General features: G+C 52.0%; 1 protein-coding gene across 1 annotated transcript in view; it reads right to left on the bottom strand.

Annotated features, from left to right (window-relative positions):
* Window positions 1-23,992, bottom strand: part of LOC131269173 (neurogenic locus Notch protein) — an 81,717-nt gene that overhangs the window by 4,049 nt on the left and 53,676 nt on the right. The window contains exons 6-9 of the mRNA XM_058271502.1: window positions 16,196-16,329; window positions 8,619-9,131; window positions 8,365-8,547; window positions 16-5,417 (exon numbers count right to left, since the gene is read on the bottom strand). Coding sequence (XP_058127485.1) covers window positions 16-5,417; window positions 8,365-8,547; window positions 8,619-9,131; window positions 16,196-16,329 — 6,232 coding nt within the window. The remainder of the gene's footprint in view (window positions 1-15; window positions 5,418-8,364; window positions 8,548-8,618; window positions 9,132-16,195; window positions 16,330-23,992) is intronic.

The following is a 23,992-nucleotide window of genomic DNA, read 5'->3' as shown; positions in this document are numbered from 1 at the left end:
CTGCTGCTGGGTGACCTTCTTGCCACCGTTGGCAGCGTTCTGGGGCTTCTTGGCGACCGCCTTGCGTCGTATGCTGCCGGCGACGAGCTCGTTCACCAGCCCGTTGCTGGCGACGGAGCCGGCGTCCTGCGGGCTGTTCGGGTTCTGGCCGAGCGCCGACGGTCCACTGCCGCCCATGATGGCTGCCGCAGCTGCCGCCGCCGCTGCTGCCGCTGCCGCCGCCGATCCGGCCGCAGCGGACGCGTTCAGCTTCTGCTGGCGTTGCTTCTTCTGCTTGCTCTGCTTCGCCGACGCGATGATCGTCGGGTGGGTGATCATGTGTGCGTGCGTCGGGGACATGATCGTACCCGGGCCAATGCCGACACCTCCGAGGCCACCACCCCCGCCACCACCGCCTCCGCCACCACCACCGCCGGTCGTGCTGTTGCCGCTTCCGGTCGGGATGCTGGTGATCATCTGCGGCGACCGTGGCACATGCTCGTCGAGCAGACGCACGATGTCGTGATGAAGCCGCTCGCTGGCGACGTCGCGTGGCAGCCGGTCCATGTGGTCGGTGATGTCTCGGTTGGCAAAGTTGTCCAGCAGCGCCTTGCACGCCTCGAACGAACCCTCGCGGGCCGCCAGGAACAGAGGCGTCTCGTCCTTGTCGTCCTGCGCGTCCCTGTTGGCGCCGTGCGTGAGCAGGATGTTGACCGCGTCGACGTTGTTCACCGCAGCGGCCCAGTGTAGCGCCGTCTTGCCACTGTTGTCGGCCGCGTTGATGTCTGCATCGGCCGTGATCAGGTCCTCCACCATGCCCTCGATGGCGAGCCGGGCAGCGAGGATGAGCGGCGTGGTGCCGTCGTGCATGCGCGCGTTCAGGTTGGTCGCCCGGTTGCGCAGCAGTATCTGGAACACGCCCATCGCGTCAGCCGCCACCGCTGCGTGCAACGGCGTCCGGCCCGTGTTGTCCTGGCTGTTCGCCTCGGCGCCCGCGTCCAGCAGCCGCTTGGCGGCGTCGGCCCGCGCGTACCGCGCCGCCAGATGAAGCGACGTCTCGCCCGTCTTGTCCATGGTCGCGTTCAGTTCCGCACCCTGCGCCACCAGCTCCGAGATGATCTGTGCCGCCGAGTCGTCCGTCGTGTCGATGTCCTCGCCCGAGTCGAGCCCTCCGCCGCGCACCGCCGCCACCATTAGCGGGGTCATGCCGCACGGCCCACGGATGTCGACGTCCCGCACATCCCCGTCGTGGTGCGTCGGTGGCGTCATCATCGCCGGATGGTCCCGGATGTCAGCCGCCTCGAAGTGCTGTTGCGCCCAAACGCGCGGTTCCGTCTCCTCGTAGTCGGTGATGGCCGTGTGGTCGCTCGAGTAGCCCTGGTCGATCGCCCGCATACGCTTCCGTTGCGTCGGCATCTCCGACTCGTCGTCACTGTTGCACCACTGCTGCGAGTGCCCCATACCACCGTGCACCCCGCCGCCTCCATTCCCCACCACCATGTCCACCATGGATGGGTTCTTGTTGAGGTTGCGCATCTCCTGACCGTCCGGTCGGCGCCTCGACGGGCGCCGCACGTTCGTGTTGGCGGTGAAGAAACCCTCCGGGAACCAGGTGATGCCATGGGCGCGCTTCCGGTTCACCACCAGCACGGTGCAGAACGCGAGCGCCAGCAGGCCGAAGAACCCGCCCAGCACGTAGTTGACGTTCGTCGAGCCCGGCATACCCTCCGGATCGTCCGGGTTGACGCCCTTCACCTGGTAGATGGGGAACTGCTTCGACAGCGAGTGCTTGGAGGCGGTCGCCGCCAGGAACTCGGCCGCCTCGTTCGCCGTCCCGAAGCACTCCGCCCCGCTCATGCCGATGCACTTCCGGTTGTCCAGCTCGAGGTACACCTGGATGCCGGTCTGGCGCGTCTCCGTGTACACGACGTGGTGCTTCCGCCCGAACTCGCTATCGGTGAGGCCCTGCAGCGCGGTGCCGCCCTTCCACGGGTAAATCATCTCCATGCCGGCTGCGTTCCGCTTGATCCGCACGGTCGTGCGCAGCTGGTGGCCGAGGTCACGCAAAAACTGCACTGCCGTCGCGCGGAAGGTGGCCGCGTCCATCAGCAGGATGATCGAGATGGCACCCTCGGCCAGCTGCGCCGGTTCCTTCTCGCTCTCGCAGTCCAACCCGTCCCAGTTGCACTCGGCGTTGTTGCAGCCGTAGTCGCAGAAGCCGTTCGCGTAGTGCTTCTGGCAGTAGGCGTCGTAGATCGGATTGCACGGCTGCAGCTTCTTCTCGCAGTCGCGCCCATCGAACAGGCACTGCACGTTGTTGCACTCCTCGTTGCAGAAGCCGTCCATGAACACCTCCCAGCAGTTGATGCTGGCGGTGCAGTTGCGCCACGGGTTGATGCCGAGCGAGCAGTCGTTGCCGTCGAAGTCGCACGCGTACGTGTTGCACTCCTCGTCGCACCGATGGTTGCCCTGCTTCTCCCGGCAGCCCTTCTTCGCGCACTGCGCCCGCTGGTACTCGAGGTCGATCGCGTAGATGTTCGGCAGGGCCCCGCTGGTCGGCTTACCGCCGCCGACACCGCTGCCCCGCGGCACCTGCCCGCTCGTATCGTACCATCCGGTGTACTGCGTGTCGTACACGTTGCACGTCTTGCCGTTCCACTTCGGCGGGCAGAGGCACTCGAAGTCGCCGAGCTTGTTCTGGCACAGTGCCCCCTTCTCGCACGGGCCCGAGCCGCACTCGTCCAGGATGTCGATCTCGCAGTTGACGCCACTCGTGCCGAGCGGGCAGTCGCACCGGTACCCACCGTCGTCCGCGATCTGGCACAGTCCGTTGATGCACGGGTTCGAGTCGCAGTCGTGCCCGCTGAACTCGCAGTTCTTGCCGTAGTAACCTTCGGCGCACACGCAATGGTGGCCGGACTGGCGCGTCGAACACTGGCCCCCGTTCAGGCACGGGCTGTTGGCGCAGAAATCCACCTTGATCTCGCAGTGCCGGCCCATGTGGCCCGGCTTGCAGTTGCAGTGGTAGTCGTTCACGAGCTGCACGCAATCGAGCGTGCCCGGGTTGGAGCATGGGTTCGATAGGCACTCGTTGATGTCGCCCTCGCAGCGGGCACCGACGAAGCCGGGCGGGCAGCGGCACTCAAACCCGCCGACCTTGTCCACGCAGCTGCCGTTGTTGTGGCACGCGCCCGGCGTGCAGTCGTCCGTGTTGATCTCGCACAGCACGCCGATGGTGCCGGGCGGGCAGGAGCACTTGTACCCGTTCACCAGATCGTGGCAGATGCCGCCGTTGCGGCACGGGTTCGGCTTGCACTCGTCGATGTTCAGCTCGCAGTTCCGACCCTGGAACCCGGCCCGGCACATACACCGGTACGAGCCGACCCGGTTCTGGCACGTACCCCCGTTCCGGCACGGCTGCGACTCGCACTCGTTGATCTCCTGATGGCAGTACGAGCCGGTGTAGCCGTGATTGCACCGACACCGGTGCGAGTTGCCGAAGTCCTCGCACGTCCCATTGTGGCAGAGGTGCTTCACGTCGACGCCCTTGCGCGTGGCCGCGTCCTTGCACGACACCATCTCGACGTCGCACAGCTTCCCGGTCCAGCCGGCCGCACACTGGCACTGGTAGGTGTTGTCCTGCTGGCTGCACGTCGCCCCGTTCTCGCACGGTGTCTGCGCGCACCAGTCGACGTAGTCCATGCACTGCTTGCCGGTGTAGCCGTACGAGCAGTGGCAGGTGTAGTCGTTCTCGTAGTCGTGGCACGTCGCCCCGTTCCGGCACGGCTGCGAGTCGCACTTGTTGATGCGATACTGGCAGTTCGAGCCGGTGTAGCCGGTCTCGCACGAGCAGTTGTAGCTGTTGATGCCGTCGATGCAGGTGCCACCGTTCATGCACGAGCTCTCCGTGCAGTCCTCGTCGTTGGTCTGGCAGTTCATGCCGCTGAAGCCGAGCGGGCAGGTGCATGTGTACGAGTTGACGTACTGGTTGCAGGTGGCCCCGTTCTGGCACGGCATCGACAGGCACTCGTTGATGTCGACCTCGCAGTGCTTGCCCTCGAACCCGTCCACGCACAGGCACGTGTAGTCGCCGATCCCGTCCAGGCAGGTGCCACCGTTCTGGCACGGGAACGACGCGCAGTCGTCGGTGTTGATCGTGCAGTCGCGCCCCTCGTAGCCCTTCGCGCAGATGCAGTGGTATGAGCCGTTCGTGTTGCGGCAGGTCGCCCCGTGACGGCACGGCGATGACAGCGCACACTCGTTGATGTCCTCGTCGCACAGCCGGCCGGTGTAGCCGAGCGTGCACGAGCAGGCGAAGTCGAGATAGTTCGGGCTCGGCGAGCACTTGGCACCGTTGCGGCAGCGGTTCGGCAGGCACGGGTCCATCTTCGACTCGCAGTCGCGCCCGGTGTAGGGGCCACGGCACACGCACTTGTAGCCATTGACCAGATCGATGCAAGAGCCGCCGTTGCGACACGGGTTGGCCACGCAGTCGTCCACGTTGATCTCGCAGTTGCGCCCCGTGTAGCCGGGCATGCACTGGCAGGTGTACGAGTTGAGGCCATCGCGGCAGATACCACCGTGCTGGCACGGGTTCGAGCCGCACTCGTCGATGTCGATCTCGCAGCGCCGTCCACCGTAGCCTGGTGGGCAGTGGCAGATGAACTGGTTGACGCCGTCCTCACACCGACCACCGTTGATGCACGGGTTCGAGGCACACTCGTCCACGTCGCTGAGACAGCGCGCGTCGAAGTAGCCGCGCGGGCACTCGCACCGGAACCCATTCACCAGGTCCATGCACACACCTCCGTTGGCGCACGGGTCCGACGCGCACTCGTTGATGTTCGTCTCGCAGTGGAAGCCGGTGTAGCCCGGTACGCACTGACACGTGTAGCGGTTGATGCCGTCGATGCACTTCGCCCCATTCCGACACGGGTTGCTGTGGCACTCGTTCACGTTGACTTCGCAGTTCGGTCCGGACGTGCCCGGTTGGCAGCGGCAGACGTACGCACCGACCAGGTCCTCGCAGTGTCCGCCGAACAGGCACGGGTTGGACTCGCACTCGTTGATCTGGATCTGGCACAGGTAGCCGGTGTAGCCCGGGCTGCACAGGCAGGTGAACGAGTTGTCCCCGTCGATGCAGGCACCCCGGTGGCACGGGTTCGACTGGCAGTCGTTGATGTTCGTCTCGCACGACAGCCCCGTGTAGCCGGGTTGGCACTCGCACGTATAGCCGGCGATCGAGTCGTGGCAGATGCCTCCGTTCCGGCACGGCTGCGACATGCAGTCGTCGATGTTGATCTGACACCGCAGCCCCGAGAAGCCGATGGCGCACGTGCACTTGAACGAGTTCACCATATCGCGGCAGATGCCACCGTTCAGACACGGGTTCGTCGCGCACTCATCGATGTCAATCTCGCACTGCGTGCCGGTGTATCCTACAAAAAGAAGACAAGCAAAGCATCGATCAGAAAAAACGGCATCTCGAGGAGGAACAACACAAGTCCTCACGACTCCAAAGAAGTATCTGAATCCAACGCAAGTCTTTAACCTAACTAAGCTTTAGTCTACAGAACTTGGATCATTGTGGCTATTCGATACCAAAGCCGTTCTTCTACAACGTCATCTCGTGATCTAAACACGAGGAACAACATTCTCAACCTAGGCTCCAGCTGATCCGTTTCTTGTTACGCAATCCAATTCGTAACAAGGATTCTAATCAAGTGTCACTCTGTATTTGCCGAATCGATCTTCCACAATTGTAACCTCTGGAGCCACATAGCAATATCTGAATTTAGTCCTGATCCTCCCAAGTATGGACCTTCCCTAACTGATCCATGTGAGCGTATCTTTTCATCAACGATCTTAACCGATTGATTGAGAAACAAAGCCGTTCTTCTACAATCTTAACACCCCCAATCCAATTCTAGATAAGGATCTTAATCTAAATCGATTCTGGTACCTTATTAATTGGGTCACTGTGAGTTAGAAGCTATAGCCGTAGTTGTACTATCTTAACACAGGGAGCTAATAGAGCAAATCCTCTATCTAGTCCTGATCCTCACAAATGTGGGTCTTAATCCAAGTCGACTCTCTTATCTAGCTCGCTAAATTAGGTCAATGTGAGCATGTCTCTTTAGAAACTCAATAGAGATGAATGCACTTGTGAGCCACGAGCGACTACCAACTCGACATCAATTCGCTAGGCATACCAAACACTCAGCGATTAGAGATTCCCAAATCCTCTCCGGTATTTGGGATGAAATACCAAAGACTGCCGCTCGAAGACATTCTTCTTGTTTGTTCCTACACCCAAATGTGCGCCTGTCAAATATTGCGTTCTGCGGTTCCGTGAGAACACGAACGACGTTTGGCGGATCTAATACGGACGTTCTTATTCCGCGGAATTCGTCTCCATCGTCGGTCAAACATACTGGTCGTGGGCCTCTGGTACAAATAACTTTTTGCCCGTTCCATCATATCGCAAATAAGCTGGTGAAAATTGGAAGGGAAAAATCGCTGTCGCATCCTGGGCTGGGCATGGGAATGGGCCGCCCGGGGAATGCGACCGAGGCGGATTCCCGCCGGGTGCGTACATCGCCGTGGTATGTGCGCTATTTCCCTTCAGGCGAAGGTCCAGAACGTGCCACGGGTACGGACTTTGCGGGCAAGCGCAAGCCACACGCCCGAACCACACTCCCGCTTGTGGATGTGTGAGAGTATGTACACGAAAGCGAAAGAGAGCTCGATGGAGCGCACCGGAGATCATCATCATTAAAAGAAAGGCGAATCTTTGCGATTTTAGACATTCCGTCAACCAGCGGATCGGTGACACGGTGAGGAAAACAAACACACACACTCACACAAACTCGATGTGAGCGTCCAGCTTCCTGCTTCTAACGCACCCTCTGTATGTGTGTGTGTGTGTGTGTGGGTATGTGTTTTTCCCAAACGTTTCTTTAAACGGCAAACGTTTAAACGGATGCCAGTATCCTGCCTTGGTCAGTCGAAACGCATGACAAACGATGCAGAAGGTAAATGCACGAGAGACGATGACCAAGCACGGCAGGAAAGACAGAAACTTGCGCAAACGAACATACTGGAACATACAAACACACACACACACACACCTTCGGTACAATTATCTGCCAAAGAAGAGCATGGCAGCATAACAGGAATAAATCTCATTGCCGATGTCGTTCGTCGGGTTTGGCAGACATCCCGTGGATGGCAAGGCACGGCATGTTAGAGAACCGATGCAATTGACATGGGGGGAAAAAGAAGGTACAGATACCCAAACGCACGGCGCTCGGTGGTGAGAAAAATCTCCGCCCGCAAAAAGGGGGCTGCGTAGGTTCGCCACCATCGTTTAAACTGGAACGATGAGGCGGGAAAGGCGCTCGGGTAAGAGGGCGGAACGCATAAAATACATCCCAACGTGCCATCGTCGCTGACCGCAGCACATACGCCGTCGTCGCTCGGGATTGCGCCCGCGGTACGTGAGCTGTATGTAAATCCTCTCCGCCAGCGGACGTCTCGATGTTGTGCAGAACGTATTTAACGGCATATCTAGTGCGGAGGATCACCGACTCAAGGGGACAGTTGGCGAATAGATTCTGGAGGGTTTTTATCGCAAGATCTCCCCACCAGTGGCTATTCTCGGCCCTTATCGAGGTCCCGAACATGGATCCGGTGGCGAACCACCGATATGGAAGGCCGATCTGCTCTTACAAGAAGCACATCTAGAGCGATCTAAATTCTCGTTCGTCAAGCATGGATCCCTCAGGAGCAACAAAGTACTGGTGTTGAACCTTGGGGAGGCGGACCTGAGTGTGTTCTAGAACTGGGAGAAAAACCTGATTTCCACCAACCTAGCGCCCGGGACCTACTTAAGGGTGGAGTCGTTCGCGCCTCTCAACGTGACGCGATCATTTGTTAATATCCGACGCGAAGGCTGAGCTGGGCTCGACTCGGCTTGGCGAGTGGGTGGGTGGTTTGGGTGGGTTCAAATGCAAATGCAAAAACTGTCTATGTTGCGCGTAGGCGTCGGGTGGAGCGGAGTCTAACTGTCGCTCGCGCTGTACAGCAAACTCGGCCCCGGGGAAATAACCGGTTTAGTGCGATGGCGACTCCGTTCGCTCGAACGCTTGCTGAATTGGTGGTGTGTTTTCTTAGGGGTGTTTTGCTTTTGAGGTTTCTGCACGTGGCCTGCTGCTATGAGCCTGATTCTATCGAGTTCGGGGTGGGAGATAACCCGTTGCTAACCGTCGTTGTCGCTGATGGGACCGTTAGCTCGTTTTTAGTGGACTCGTTACAGATACGATTGGAAGCTACAGCAGCGGCGTGCTGTACCGGGTTTGAGGACGATAGAAATGGTGAACGTACCTGGCATGCACACGCAACGGAAGGTTCCTGGGTCGTCCAGGCAGCTGCCCTGGTTCTGGCACGGATGGGACTCGCACTCGTTGACGTTCGTCTCGCACCGCGGCCCGGTGAACCCTTGCGAGCAGTTGCAGGCGAACGAACCGGGCGTGTTGACGCAGATACCATTGTGCTCGCACGGGGAACCTGGGAAGAGAGAGAGGTTAGAAGCAGAGTTCCGGTGTGGTGCTGAGGAGGAGTCGCACCGGATACCGTACCTTGGTCGCACTCGTCGATGTCCTCCGAGCAGTCGATGCCCTTGTAGCCGACGGCGCACGAGCACGTGAAGGAGCCGTTGATCGGGCTGGTGTCGCAGATGGCGTCCGCGTGGCACGGGTTCGAGGTGCAGGCGTCATCCAGATGGCACAGCAGGCCCGTCTTGCCGGGCGTACAGCGGCAGTAGAAGCTGCCGACACCGTCGATGCAGGTCGCACCGTTGAAGCAGGCCGCATCGACGCAGTCGTCGATGTTGTTGCTGCAGTCCGGCCCGTTCCAGCCGTTCACGCAGATGCAGTTGTAGCTGCCGTGCGTGTTGGTGCAGGTCGCCCCGTTCTGGCAGATCGACGGCCGCAGCGCACACTCGTCCACGTCGTTCTCGCAGAACTCGCCGGTGAAGCTGGACGGGCAGCTGCAGTGGTAGGCGTTGATGCCGTCCACGCACGTGCCCCCGTTCTGGCACAGGTTGCCCGGGCAGTCGTCGGTGTTCTCCTCGCAGTTTTTACCCTGGAAGCCTGGTGGCGGAAGACACGGAGAAAGGAGACGTTTTAGATCACAACGATATATAGTACAAAAGACTTGGCTTACGTCAAGCGACGAACTTCCCCCCCAAAGCACTGTCAAACATCAAACAAACGCTCCAGCCTAGACCAGCTGAAGTAAGGAGTGACATTTTAATAACAGTACCCTGCCCGCCCTCTCCCCCTCACGAGCTCTTGTTTCGTCTCTTCATTGGATGCGCAAACATTCGGGGCACCTTTATTAGCTCAGCCGATGCGGATGGATGCCGACTCACAAACAGGACAAGCAAGGTTCCAAACCGATGCGGTTTCCCATATGCTTCAAGGCTAGATAAACACCCTAACTAGCGGCAAACAGTTCTAAAACCGAACACACAACCCGAACCCGTCACTTACGGGGTTTTTTTTTTCTTCCTCCCGCAACAACGGGTGTCTGTGTTCAAGCGAAGCATATTAGTGCATCTCTCGGGCTCATTTTACAGCGATGCCTGTCTCTCGGGAGTCCACAAGGGTCGTGTAAACCCACACCACCAATCGGGAACTATGATCTATTTTTTATTCGTTGCGCGTTTGTGTTTGTGTGTGTGGGAGACAACAGCACACCACACGCGTTTGCAAGATTATTACAGACATTCATGTTGGGAGAGGTGAAATGAAGAAAAGAAAACAACAACAACAACAACAACAACAACGATCCGATGTAGTATTAAATATTTCGACCACGCATTTGTTCACTTTTCGCACAGCGTAGATCGTTGATATTCACGTGTTTGTGTGTCTGTGTGTTTGGGAGAGAAGGGAAGAAGGAGAAACGGTGGTGGCTTCCCATCGTCCTTTTTTTTAAGGGGGTAAAAGTCGTAATAATGATAACGACAATATAGGACGAATCGTCATCGACATCGTCATCTGCATAGTGGCCTGGGTACCAACCTGGTTGGTTGGAAAGTGTCTGCAGATAAGCGCGCTGCACACGCACGCACGTTCGATTCCTTTCCAGGCGGGCCCGACAGTGAGAACGAAAGCCACCAACATACAATATCCGGCGCGAACATAGACGCGGAGAGAGCGGAGTAGGGTGGTGGAAATTAAACATAAAAAAGCATAGGAGAGCGAGAGAGAAGAAGAGATGTATAGAGAGAGAGAGAGAGTGAGAGAGAGAAAGGGGGTTAAAAACAATGCTAAGGTAAACGCAAACCGAGCCGAACCTCGATGGTAGGAGCATGCCGAACCGATTCACGGCATATAAACATAATCTCGCGTACAGACACACGCACACATGGACGCGCAAAGGAGCGGAGGGGTTGCAAAGGGAAGGGTGGGCAGCATAAAGCAACAGCATCAATAGCAGCAGCGTCGTTCAACAGTTTGTGCGCAGCCTGCGGAACAGTTTCCCACGGTTTCGTATCTGGCCGTATACGAGCGGCCTTCCTCTACTCTCTCCCTCTCTCTCTCTCTTGGTGTTTGCGTGTGTGTGTTTTTGTCTCCCTCGCACACCGTGTGGTCACTGGCGACGCCTTCCCCCGAAGAAGTGAAGTGATCTCGTTGCGTTCCTCCACCATCACCACCAGCGATTCGATCGAACGTTCACCAGGATCTCGCGAGCTGTTCCAGGAACAAGGGCCGCTTCATCCCCGAGAGCAAGGCAAGTCCAGGTCTCACCCCCGTCTTCAGCTGTGCCTAGGCAGTGGTTGGAGTTCATCCATCCGTTATAATCGCTTCCTCTCGCTGCGCACGTCATTCTAGCCATCACCTATCACGCACACAAACCCAAAATACCCTGGGAGAGGGGGAGAGGAAACAATGACGGGCATCGCCATTCATCCGTTAACGGATGAATCGCCCTCTGTTTGATACGAATGAACGCGCATGTTGATCCGCAACGGATCAATCGGATCGGAACTGTGTGTGAGAGAGTTGGTCCACTCTCTTCTCTGCCGACAAAAAAACATCAGACACACACACACACTCGGAAAAGAACCTCATGCGACCATTCGGAGACATATAACCGTTAATTCTATTGCGCTTGCTTGTTTTTTCCTCTTGCTATGGCATTTTTGATACCGAGCTGCAGTTGCGTTGAGAAGAAAGCAGGAAACGAACCCGATCAAATGATGGTAGGTTCCGCAAAATGAACCAAATAGAACCACCGAGGTCCAGAGAAGATGATTGCTGTGGACAGAACCAATACAGATGTTGAGGGATGCGTTCGGGGCGTCTTTTGATTGCAACATCGACCGTCTCCATTTGTAATTTCTGGTGCCGGGACTCCCTTCTCTATGTAAACTTCTCTGGCGTGAAGCAATGTTCCCTCACAACAATTAAGGTAACTGGGTAGCTCGTTCTAACCCTAACTGAGCGTCGGAATCCAGTGTTTTTCGGTCACACTCGGACTGACAACGCACACCAGAGACGTGACCAACTCCAGCACGCCAGGAATTATGTGCAGCTGCGTCGTTTGCGGGGTTGGCAAAGCGTATGCAAAAAGAAGTGAAAGAAGGTTAGAAGGGCCTCATCCTACAACTACTGGTGGTTGGTTGCTTGTTGAAGACTTGCAGGATGTGTGCCAGGGGTAAACAAATCTCTGCAGACAAAGCAGAACCCGGCCGAAAACCCGAAATACGCAAACTGGAAAAATCCTTTCCAAATCGCAAACAAACATCTATGAGCTGGACGGGTTGGGGGATGCAAAGGTTGGAAGCTCAGGTAGGAGACACACAAACGACACCCGATACACCGGTGCATCTTCGTCAACATCGCTACCTTCCACTTTCCAACGCACCTACCACAGAACCTTACGGGAAGAACACTTGCAAAAATGGGAATGGTGCGGGGTGCGGGTGAGGCATGGGCGAAGGATTAGGGATGCCTTTTTTCCCTTCCATTTGCCCTCAGCCTCAGTGCTATTGTGTCCATAACGCTTTCAAATGCACTCTGCTGCACTCTGCGAGATGATTTTAGTGCATTATTCCTTGTCTATTTTGTATCCTTTTGGAAGTTTTTTACATCTTTTTGTATTTTTTGATGACATCAAACATACAACCTAAACCTTTACAAACGTTTGCGGGGTTTAATTTCACCGTTTCGAGGGGATAAAAAATTAAAAACCAAAAATAAGGGTTCGTCGCTTGCTGACCGGGGCAAATCTTTCGTATAAAATATCGATAAACTCACTTCAAACGGGCGCCAGCGTGTACCAAACGCACGGTAAAGTGCACGGTTGATGTGTTTTCCTCCCTTCCCCCCCCATTCTGCCCCCTTTCCCCCCTCTTCCTTCCCTTTCCCCGGAGAAAAGAAGATAATGTTGCCCGCCAGCGTAATGGGTGTAATTGCACACGCTGGGTCCACTGGTTAAAAGTATGATTGAATTCTGCGGTTCTTCGTCCCCCTCCCCTCCCCCCTCTCCCATCACACCAATGCGGCAAGGGGAAAAGCAAGCAAGAAAAATCCGCCTTACGGATGACTAACCTTTTGGCCAGCATCGGATAGTCCTGCATCCCCATCCTGAGGGACGGGGGTGGGGGAGGACGTGTAGGGGCGGTAATCCACATAACCGATGGCGCACGTTTCCACCGCGGGCGTCTTTGGTGAAGAAAAATTCGAACTAAAACACAAACACACACAAACACACGAGTGGACAAGGGAACGAAATGCGGTCAGGATAATAAATGTGTCCACGGTGGGGGGGAGAGGAGGGGAGACTCTGGTTCTCGCTTCGTGACGCCCGGAAGGCAGCATCGTGTGTGCTTGTGTGTGTGTGTGTGTATGTTCTGGGGCGCGAGTTCACTGATCACTTCAAGCGAAAAACAAAAAAAACGTTCGGAATTCGACCGACGCTGGACCGGAGAGACTCCCGGAAGCTCCCGGAAGTTGCGCCATGGATCGGTTCCCTGAATCCGCGGAGGTAAAGAAGCCATTCTCACCGGAATCGGTTCGTGCTTCGTGAGGCACGATGTTGCCGGGAGCGCGCTAGGAAGAATCTTCGCACGGTTCGCAAACCACGGATCGGTGATCCTTCCCAGCCGCGCCATACCATTCCATCACTTCCGGTCCCAGAGCACCGCTCCGTACCAACAACAACGACAACACCCCGGTTGTAAATTGGGGTTGTAATCTTGGGATTCCCAATTGTTTGCACATCCTCCTAATAATGCCGAGAAGCTGAGCCGGGCCACAAGTCGCTCAACTCACAGATCCAATAAAACCAACCCCACTCGCCCTCCTCATTCCCCCCCCCCCCCCCCCCCCCCACCCATCTAAGCCAGCCGAATGACGAAGCTTGGGAAAAATGTTGCGGTGCCCAAAAACGGTCGCCCGGAAAAGATCCATAAAATGAGTTTTCCCGAGGCCCCGCCGGGAAGGCGATGAGGCGCACTACCAAACACAAAAAGAGAAGAAGAAGAAGAAGAAGAAATGAAAAACACAGACAGGCCAAACACCACATGTCGTCATATCGACGGGCAGGCCTGGAACAAACACCTCACCGTCGTGCTTCGTCGTCGTCCCCGGGGACTCTCGTGGGACTTTTCGGTGTGCAAGAGGGGGTTTGAGGGAAAGGGTGGAGGCTCTAGAGAGAGGCCTTAGAAAGCGCGGACAACCCCAACCATCAGCCGAGTGCTGCTGCTGCTGCGTGGACGCGAAAAAGGGCACACACGGATGGAAAAAAAGGGAGAGAAGGAAAAAAAATGAAAAATGCAGCGGGAACGGAGCGCCAAGGAAAGTGTAAGTGAGACGGGTGACTCTCTCTCTCCCACTCTCTCTCTCTCTCTCCGGTGGGAACCGAACGATTTTCGTTGCATGCAGACGAACAGGAAAAAATAAAAACCTAAAAAGAAAAAAAAACGCCACACGAACGAGGAACGTACAATCTCGGCACAAAGTCAATCAAAGCACGGGCTGGGGAGTGGGGAAGCGGAAGGGGGCTGCTGGATGCTGGACGGAGATGGATGGTTCGCTTTTGGGGACGGCCGGGACCGTAGTTTTTTTTTATTTCGGGACTGGGTGGGCCCAAGCTTTAACGGAGAGTTTCGGAATGAAAGTCGAATCGAATCGAATCGAAATATGTTGGGCAAGCAAATGAGCGGCCGAGCGGCCGAGGGGCAAAAAAAAAAGAAACAAAATACAACCGAGAGTGACGGTGATGATGATGATGATGATGATGATGATAATGATGACGACGACGATGAGCTGTTCGTGATTACCTCGGGCCATATTTCGATCTTTGCCAATTGTCTCGGACTTGGCTTCCCGGTTAAAACGTTCCGTGAAGCAAAGGAGGAAGAGGAAGAGCGGGAGGGAGGGCTTGGAGAACATGGGGGAAAATCCAACGAGATAGGGGGTGGGGGTGTGATTAGGGAGGCGAGGGTTGCGTGTGCGAAGCAAAATCTTTCTAAAGACGTGAATAACATTTAAAAACATTCAGCTCTTACAAACGACACGAGCACGGGGGAGGAGGGGTTGGTTACAAGAAAATCTTTCCCTCCCACATCCCTCCTCCCTTCCCCTAGGCCTAGGAAGAGGAAGATCCGTCTCCGGACACTCTTAAAAGAGAAATAAAAAGGGCTCCCAGTTTTTGATTGCATAAAACAAACCGAAAGCAAAAATGTCCGCGAAAGGAAAAAATCCATCACAATATCACTTTTCACACACACACACACGCACGTTACCGAACGGGGTTTTCTTTGACGTCACCACCTTAACGACACCTGGTTGATTGCCGAACTTTTCCGACGTGTTGAATTGTTGCTGTCACTCGTATTTAGCTCTTTTCCGGTTTTTGTGTTTTGTTTTTCCTTGCCATTTTTCACTCGTGCGGTTTAATCGTTGATGGGTGCGCAGGAGGGGGTTCCATTTTGTTTGGTGGTTGATTGCTGTTGTTGCTGCTGCTGCTGCTGCTAGGTTGATCGTGGTTTTGGTTGATTGTTGCCTGCTTTTCCCCCCCTTCGCTTTAATATTAGAATATTCCACCGCAAGGAATCACTGTTGAACATCGATCAATTTACAGGGTACAATGCAATGAGAGATGGACCCCTTCCCCCTCCCCTCTGCCTCCCTTCAACATCTTCTGACCCTCCCGATTTCCTTGCAACAAAATCAAAACGCGAAATGAAGCGCAACCGAACCCATCCATCCGGGATGAAAAAGGAACAACAACCACAATTGAAATGAGATTCACCAATGATGGATGATGATTTCATCGATTTGCAGCCAAAACCAGGGGGGGTGTGTGTGTGTGTGTGTGTAAGCGCGCGTGCGGGGGTGATTGTTCAATTAAAATGCAAAGTGCACAGCGCGAGCGACGAGAGATGAAAGGTTTTCGTGCAACAAACTTGCAAAAAGGTGGTGCGAAACCAAAGGATACAATGAAATCAACAGCAAGTTGATAGCCTCGGAGGGAGGGAGAGTGAGAGAGAGAGAGAAAAAAAAACCAAAGACACACACACACACAATGAGCAATGGGCAATGATCGCAGCATGAAGCCCAGTCTTTTCTTTTGTGTGGGCAGCGGACGGCTTAAAGAAAAGCTGCGGAAAGATTTATAAGCCACCACTCCCCCCCGCTGGCACCAGAGGATCTTCTAGATGGGTGCGCATGTGTGTGTGTGTGTGTGTGTGTGCTTTTTTATCGCCTTCTCATAATTCTTCCTCGGTTGAAATCTTTTGCCCGACGGATGATGAATCAAAAAATGAGACGCGGCTCCGAACGGGCGCACGCCAAAGACGATACGAGGCCGATGGCGGGGCGGAAGGGGGTGAACCGCGGGTGGTGAACCGCAATCACCTTGAATCCTTGAATGTGCCAAAGTAACCCCGCTCTCCGATGACGCCGCAACGCCCTGTCAGCGCTTTTCACACCCCGAGCGATCAATTAGGGGCAACAATGTTGCATTTGAATTGAATATTATACATCTCTCTCTCTATCTCTCTTTTGCTCTTTTTTTAAACACACACACACACACAGAATCGAACTTTCCTTCCAACGGGAAACATCTTTAGTTGCAGCGCGGGAAGGAATTTCCCAATTTGTTTTTTTTTCTTCCGCCCGGACGCTGGCGTACTTACCGGGAGGACATTTGCATTCGTAGGAGTACTTCGTCGACTGCTTGCAGGTGCCACCGTTCTGGCACGGCGACGGTGAGCACGGAATGTAGCCCGATTCGCAGTTCTTGCCGGTGTAGCCCGGTTCGCACATGCACCTGTGGAAGTAGAGGATGAGAATCGTTACTAAGCAAATAGTGGTAAAGTTTTTAACGAGGTCCTTGCTCATTCGAAACAGATTTTACGGCACGATAACGTTCACGACTACGTTATAAAGTAAATGAAGTCATAAATAAATAAGTACATAAAGTAATAAATAAATAAATAAATAAATAAAGAAGTCAATAAATTCATTAACAATTTAATGTGATAGGTAACTTACATTTCCTTTTGCACAATTTGAATGTTTCAGTCAATCAGATATTAAAACTTTATTATCTGAACATGATCAATCTGAATAAAGCAATCTGAACATGTTAAAAAGGCATTCGTTCTGTGAGTTATGGCCCTCCAAATCATAAACGAACCAGATAAATTGAAAATTACTCATTTTAATTCATTTCTGTGGTAAATTTGAAGGCCATGGTTTTTAAAGTCGCTCTCAAATTTATAAATCAATTTGAACAACGATGAGGAAAGTAATTTAAAAGGGTAATAATGCAGACTTTTGCTGGTGGCCCGTAAATTGAGAGCATTTAAAGCCAAACAGAAAGGAAACAAGACAGACGAAAACATATTCTGCCAAGGCTTTAAGGGTGAAAATTAACAACGGTTAAGTAAAATAAAGGATATCAAAAATAACTTAGATCAGAGTATACCACAGCGAAAATAAATAAAATCTGTGATTACTTTTTCGGCCGCACCCAGGGCAAATTAATTTATCGAAAAGAATAAACGAAAAGGTCTGCAAACGTAAAATAAGTATCTGAAGACGAGCACGAAGACAAAATTTATGACGAATTAACAACATGCGAAGGTTAGTAACTATGTGTCAAATTAAAAAAAGAATAAATACAACTCACAACATTGTGACACATGACAAGACAACAGTATCAACCATGAAATTTGTATAATTTATGTTGAGAATTGGTAACAGCATCAACAACAAGATATGTCATAGTTAGGCTCTTAAATATTGTGAATAAAAATGCACATCTATACCATGAATAAACTATTATATACATTTATTTCCACGACACATTAAATAATAACTAAAAAAAGACATTTACAACCAATAAGCGAAAACATTTAGTGTATATGTCGTAAAGCTCTACTGGTTTAGTTAGCAATAACGAAAATATTTTTTAATTTCGAACTTTTATCCCTCAACAGCTGTATTTGGCTGTAAAGAACAAAATAAAGGAAAATGAAAAGTAAGAGAGCCTATTTTAAAAACGATGATGATGCAATCTTGAGTCCCTTGTACAAATAAAGAAAAATAGTCGTTGGCTGACGAGAAGTTATAGAAAATTGCAAAAAGGAAAAAAAGATTGTGAAAGCAATTTAAAATGCGATCTTTCTACAACACTTGTTTGTTTGGGTTTGATAACTCACCTTTGGCAAACAAAACTAATCATGGTCAAAGTAAAAAAGCCAATTTGGGAAGCGGAAATTTAAGACAAATGATAAAAGATTGTTTTGTTTCGATGTCGATATTTCGTTAGAAATATTTTCTTCTCGGTTCATGAAGGTTCGCTTGTGAATCATATTTTCTTTGGTTCGTACGAGGACGACTCATTCACACGCGAAGAAGTGCCTCCGGTGGTAGAACATAAACACACACACACACACGAACCCGCAAACACATTCGACTCGGACAGAAGCTTGCAACGATGCTGAAAGGACGGGGAATCGAAATTTTATCACGTTTCCCAACCTCCCCGACCATCGGGCCCACATTCTACGACGTGCGCGCGCGCGTGAACGCACGCAGCCAAAGGGTTCACAACAGCGTAACGCTTGGTGGAGGAAGGAGAGAGAGAGAGAAAAAACGGGTGGCGTCGGCGGTGGCGGGGTCCATTTTCCCGCATAAGGGCAGGCGGACAGGCCGGGTCCGGGACAAACGGAAGCACTAAAAGGAAACTTGCTCCGCTGCGTCGGAGCCCGCTTGGCCGCAGCAGCAGCGCTTTTAAGCGACGTTTAGCGCACGCCAAACAAAACCGGGACGAAGAATCGATCGGATGGCAGGGCGACATATCTTCGGGCCCGCTTTTGCCATTTTAGGCACACACATAGTCGATGGTGAAGAAAAAACAGCGCAACGAGAAGGAAAACGCTGAGAAATGCATTCCCGGCCCGTGCACGCACTAATGCCCCGGGCGGTAGGCGCACACTGGGCCGGACCGGTGGCCAAATTGTGGTGGACAAAAGTAAACCATAATTAAAAATGATAAAAATTATTAAAACACCAAAAATATTTCATTCTAATACATGCGAACCGAACAACTTAAGGATCAATCCATCGTGCAAAGTAATTGATTTCCATCGATCAGGAAACCCAGCGCACCAGTGTGCACAGTGGCAAACACTCTCCGGCGAGTCCTATTTTGGACGCAAACGATCCGGTCGCCTTTTCTCCTTGGCCTCGAACCGGCGGACGGGCTCTTTTTTTCTCCATTCGCTTCCTCCTGTGCGCCAACCGAGCGAAGGTAGTATGGTTTCCAAACGTCCAAAACCACCGACGGGACGCGAAGACGGTGAAGAAAACGAGGATAGCAAAAAGGCAACACCATCTAAAGAAGTAGAGCTGCTGCTGCTACCGAAGAACGCCAAAGGGACGGAATTAATCAGACTGCTGAATTAGGAAACTTGCAGTGCGACGCAACGAACCGGGCGATATGGCGAGGACAACACACACACACACACACACACACACACACACACACACACACGGCATACTCCCAGGGTTTTCTGCTTCTCATTCTACCATGGGGAAAAGAGGGAAAAAGGGCAGAGGGACGTGAATGTCCTTAGAGACCGCAACCGTCCTGCGGGTCGAAGCTTAAGAACAATCTGTAGGAAAAACTCACGCACCTATGCTTTTACCTTCTTTTTCATTTTTCCCATCTCCGGTTTGTGCAAAATTCAACAACAGAAGATAAATACGGCTTGAAGAACCGTCAAACAATAAATACTTGAGGAAGAAATTCAACATTTTGATTTGATATGATCCAAAGCTCCGAATCGTTTTGATTGAGTTCTAGAACCAGAGTCCGGATTCCGATCTCTTGGCTTCCGGATCTAACATGAATACAATGCAGAGGGAGAATCCGTTTTCACATCGCATAAGATCAGCATAACTGTCATGATTTTATCCCTCTTCAATCCCGGATCTGATCAAGAATCGGATTCGTCAGGATTCGGAGCTATCTATCTCCAGAAATATTTGTTATTCTTTTTCTTAACATTTTGATACAAGTATTTTCTAGAGTTGTGTAAATCAGATTTAGATTCATAAATCTCTGCGTTTTAGGGATTCATGAATCTTTCGTCGACAGATTCACGAATCCCAAAGACACACAAACCGATTAAAAGTCATCAACCAAAAATGGATAGAGGGACCCCTTTGTTTTTTTTTTGTAGTCGCATGGTCCACGCCAATGGAAAGATCGTGGAGATTCGTGACAGATCCATGAAAGATTCATGGAGATTCATTACGGTTTCAAAAGGTTCATTAAGCTTCGAACATTCGAATTCGCATTCATGAATCCATCTGAATGAATCTTAGGTGAAAGATTTATATTAATGAATCTCGTTAAAAGATTCAATAAACTTGTAATTCGCTTAAGCATATCAATTCAGTATTCCTGTTTTCCAATTACGACAAAAAGTGCAGTAGTTTTTGGATGATTATCGAGTAAAAGTTATTTTTCATCATTTCTCAACACACAAGAGGACTAATGAAGGATTTTTGTGAATGGTTATTCGTTTTTATATGTACATTTTACTAGCTTTTTCGGCAACTGGTGCTTCTTTCTGGTCAGGGACGTCCCGTTTTTGCATTGTTTATTGACGTTCCCTGTTATTGCAAACACCTTCCAAGCGCGGGCGGTGTTATATATACAAAAAAATAAAACTTTTCAATTATGACTACGCACAGTGGGGTAAAAACTGGGTGAAGGAAAAAAAAGAAAGGAAAACCCAAAAAAGCAAGCCCAAAACATTGGGAACGCTAGAGGGGGAAAACAATTGGGAACGCACACATTTCTTATTTTTTGTTATCATTTGCCGAAAATGTGCCATCGTGCGGCGAAAAGGGTTTCGTTCAAATAGAAGCTTTTTTATTTTGTTTTTCAAGCACATTTATACAAATAAACTTAAGTGGGTACGGGAAATTCGTGTATGTGTGAGTGTGCAGAATGGATGCGTTTCTGTTGTGCGATAGAATTTTTGCTTTGTACGTATTTTTCATATTATTTTTTACGCAAACTGGTGGTAAAATAACATTTTGAAAGTTATAATGCAAAAAATTTTCCTATTTCGAACTATTTTTTCTCTAGCTTCATTAAAACTCGACCACAGCACAACAGTTGCGCAACGTTGCGTGAATGAAAAAAACATTCTACCACGGCCCGGCTGGGTGTGGAAAAGTGGCGAAAAGGAAAATATTTTTTCTGCACAACGCGCACAAAAAAGCTGCTTCCATCGATGTTGTTCTTTCAACCAGACAGCTCGGTTTGTTACGTCCAGCCAGCTTTTTTTTCGCAAACAAAAATGTGCACACATCGCAGTGGTGGTGACTGCGTCTAATAGGTTTCTAAATATAGACTTGCTCGATTCTTCCTCCTCCTGATGCCAGGAGGATGGAGGCCTGAAATTAGCGCTCCTTATCAGCCACCGATGGAAAGCAACCCTCTTTACTTTCCTTGTTGGGCGGTCGACTTTTTTTCGTTTGTCGCCCGATGTTTCCCAGCTCCACCAAGCTTATCGGTGCGATCTCGCGATCGAAAGTGAGATTCTTCGGCAAGCGGCCACGACAAGATGATTGGCGCGTTCGGCGTCGTTGCAGAGGCAATCCGCGCTGGTTTTGGGGCGGCCGGAGGTTGGAAAAATTTGTAGACCGATTTGTACCGACCGCAAACACCCCAATATGGAGGCTACGACCAAGGGCCTGAACGGTTTCGTGTCTTCCCAAGCGACACCCGGCGATCGAATCGTTACACCGTACGATGGCGATGCACGGTTGATTGTTTTCCGCCTCTCACCCGGACACCTGGTGCTCAGAACTCAGGTGCGCGCTTAGGCCGAGATTGATTTTCCAACACGGACAGGACCAACGGACACGGCAACTCTGCACTTACGGGGGAAAAAGCGGAAAACAAAACGAGACGGCCTTCGAACGGTAGCCGCGCAACAACGGTCGACATTTCGGACAGGCCGCGTATCATCGCATCTCACATCCGAGGAGAAGGACGGGAAGAGAACGAGGAGTCCCTCGAGAGGGGGTTTAATTGCACGGTACCATTTACAATTTTCAAATCTCAGCTGCCAGCTGCCCGGGTGTCGGTGTGTCCGGTGGTCAACCGGGATGACATGTAAATTGCTAGGACTCGATGGGTCCGGTGTGAGCAAGACCTGGGCGTCTCGTCCACGTCCAGGTCTCCTTCGGCACTAGGAAATGACTACCGTTTCTTCCCGCTTTCGTGCGGAGGAAATAGCTTAAGATTAAATTATAAACCGCGACGTGTAAAGTGTTGGATAACAGAGGCAGCGACCGGGGAAGCGGAGATGCCGAGGTTCGACACTCCAACTCGTAACACTTTCGGAATCCCAATCCGTTGATCTTGGACACTGTGACTAAACTTTCTTTTATGTTAAGTACGCGTAAATATATCAAAAGTTTCGGAGTAGCACAGAACTTACTATCCAGGTCCCAAACTTCAACTTCACTAGAGACCTTTAGACTTTTAAAAGAAGAAGATCCAGACTATGGCTAAACATTATTTTATATTGATTTTGGAGTGGGGTACAACTTCCAAATATCTAAATCAATATATAGCCTTAGACTATGACATTCCAAACTTCTGATCAAGTTGATCCAGGCTTTGGGTAAAGAATACTTCATATTAAGAACGCGTACATCAGAAGTTTTGGAGCCTTAGACTATCATCCTTTAAAATCGTAATCCAATATGATCTTGGAACTATCTTCAATGTTAACATAGAGTGCATCAGAAGTTCTACAGTGACAGTGAGAGAATTTTTCAAATTGGAGTACACCCTTATACTATGAGGAGGACTATAGTACCTTCCAGATCCAATGCTCTAACTCCGTTGAAAGCCTTTGAAATGCTAATTCAAGTTGATCCAGACATACACCAGAAATGCTGCAGAAGCGAACAACTTCTAAATTTCCCAAATTTAAATATACCCTTAGATCTGACTGGGACTATACGTTCCAGGTTCGACGGGTAATATTTTTGTCGTTGCTCAATGTTTAACAACCTCTTCCACTGGTCGAGGCTCGAGGCAGGGCCCGAATCGGACAGTGCAAACACTAGGCAGTAATAAAGGAAAAACGGTTTTCAAAAACATTAACATACACTCGGCAGTCGGAGACCCTGGCTTCGAGTGGTCCCGAGAGCGTCGAGTGGGGGCCCGACCCAAAAGGGTGCTCTTCTCCACTGATTGACAACTGCCCAAACACACACACACACACACACACACACACACACACACACACACACGCCTGGATTGAGCTGGGAATTTGTGTCCCAAAAGGAAACGGGACCCCGGGCGCACGAGGGATGAAAGCTAATAAAACACACATGTAGACGGGGCAGCGGATGGGGATTGGTGCGGGGCTGGGAAGGGTTGCTGAGTATGCTTCATCTCGCGCATCTGGGCAGAGGGAGGGTGGGTGGGGAGGGGGATTGGGAAGAGACAGAAGGGAGGAAAGCTACCCAACCCCTGAAACAACCTTAACCTCCCGAATCATAGGCCAAAACGCGTGGTGGTGGTGGCTTTTGGGAGTCGGAGATCATCGTCATCAGCATCGCAAGCAGCAGCAGCATCATCAGCGCCAGCGCAGGAGAGGTAAAACTCCTCGTGCGCGGCTACCTTTCACCGTGGTTCTTCTTCATCCTTTTTGCTTGTTCCATTCCTCGTGTTTTCCTTCGGTACTTTGGCTTTCAAACGCTTTTGCGATGCGATGATGGCAGCGAACAAGTCGAGAGCATACGGCGAATGGGTTTTACGTGTGCCTGGTTTGCCTGGACCTGGACGGGGGTAGTGATGGAGGGAGCATGAGGCGTGTGTAAACGCTCGCGCTCGAACGAATGGCCGTTTGTTTTTTTTTCTGTTTTTTCGGTGGAGAAGCTCTGGAAGCGTCAGACAGAATCCAGGAAGTCGAGGCGCAAGATAGGCGCGATAGGCGAGCGAGGTGCGCGCGTGAGGCGAACAGCGTACGTCAACACACATCTCCGCGCGTACTCCACCCGTCGCTTCCTCCTTCCATCGGCACGGACCAAGGATGATCAAGCAAGAAAACGGCGGTGGAAACGCTGAAAGCTTTGCAGCGCACCCGGGTGGGTAAATTGCTGTACACCCGAACCAAGCGGCATCCCCCACCTGAAGAGAGCACCAGCTGCCGATTGGGCCCGAGTCAATGAACTGGGCCGAAAACGGGGTGGAAGTTATGAATCTCTGCCGAATCTCTGGCCGCCGACCGAGCACTTAGCGCATTCTTGTGCCGAGCAAATCCATAATGGATAGGTGGCGGCGCACTACGGGACCGCTAGGCAGGCTATCAGTACAGGCGGAGTAAGTGGATCTATTCCGAACTGACCGCGGCAAAGCCTCCAGTAGCCGCGAAAGACCAGAG

Source organism: Anopheles coustani, chromosome X (assembly GCF_943734705.1).
Source record: "Anopheles coustani chromosome X, idAnoCousDA_361_x.2, whole genome shotgun sequence".
In the NCBI taxonomy this organism is placed as follows: domain Eukaryota; kingdom Metazoa; phylum Arthropoda; class Insecta; order Diptera; family Culicidae; genus Anopheles; species Anopheles coustani.
This window is presented reverse-complemented; position numbering and strand designations above follow the sequence as displayed.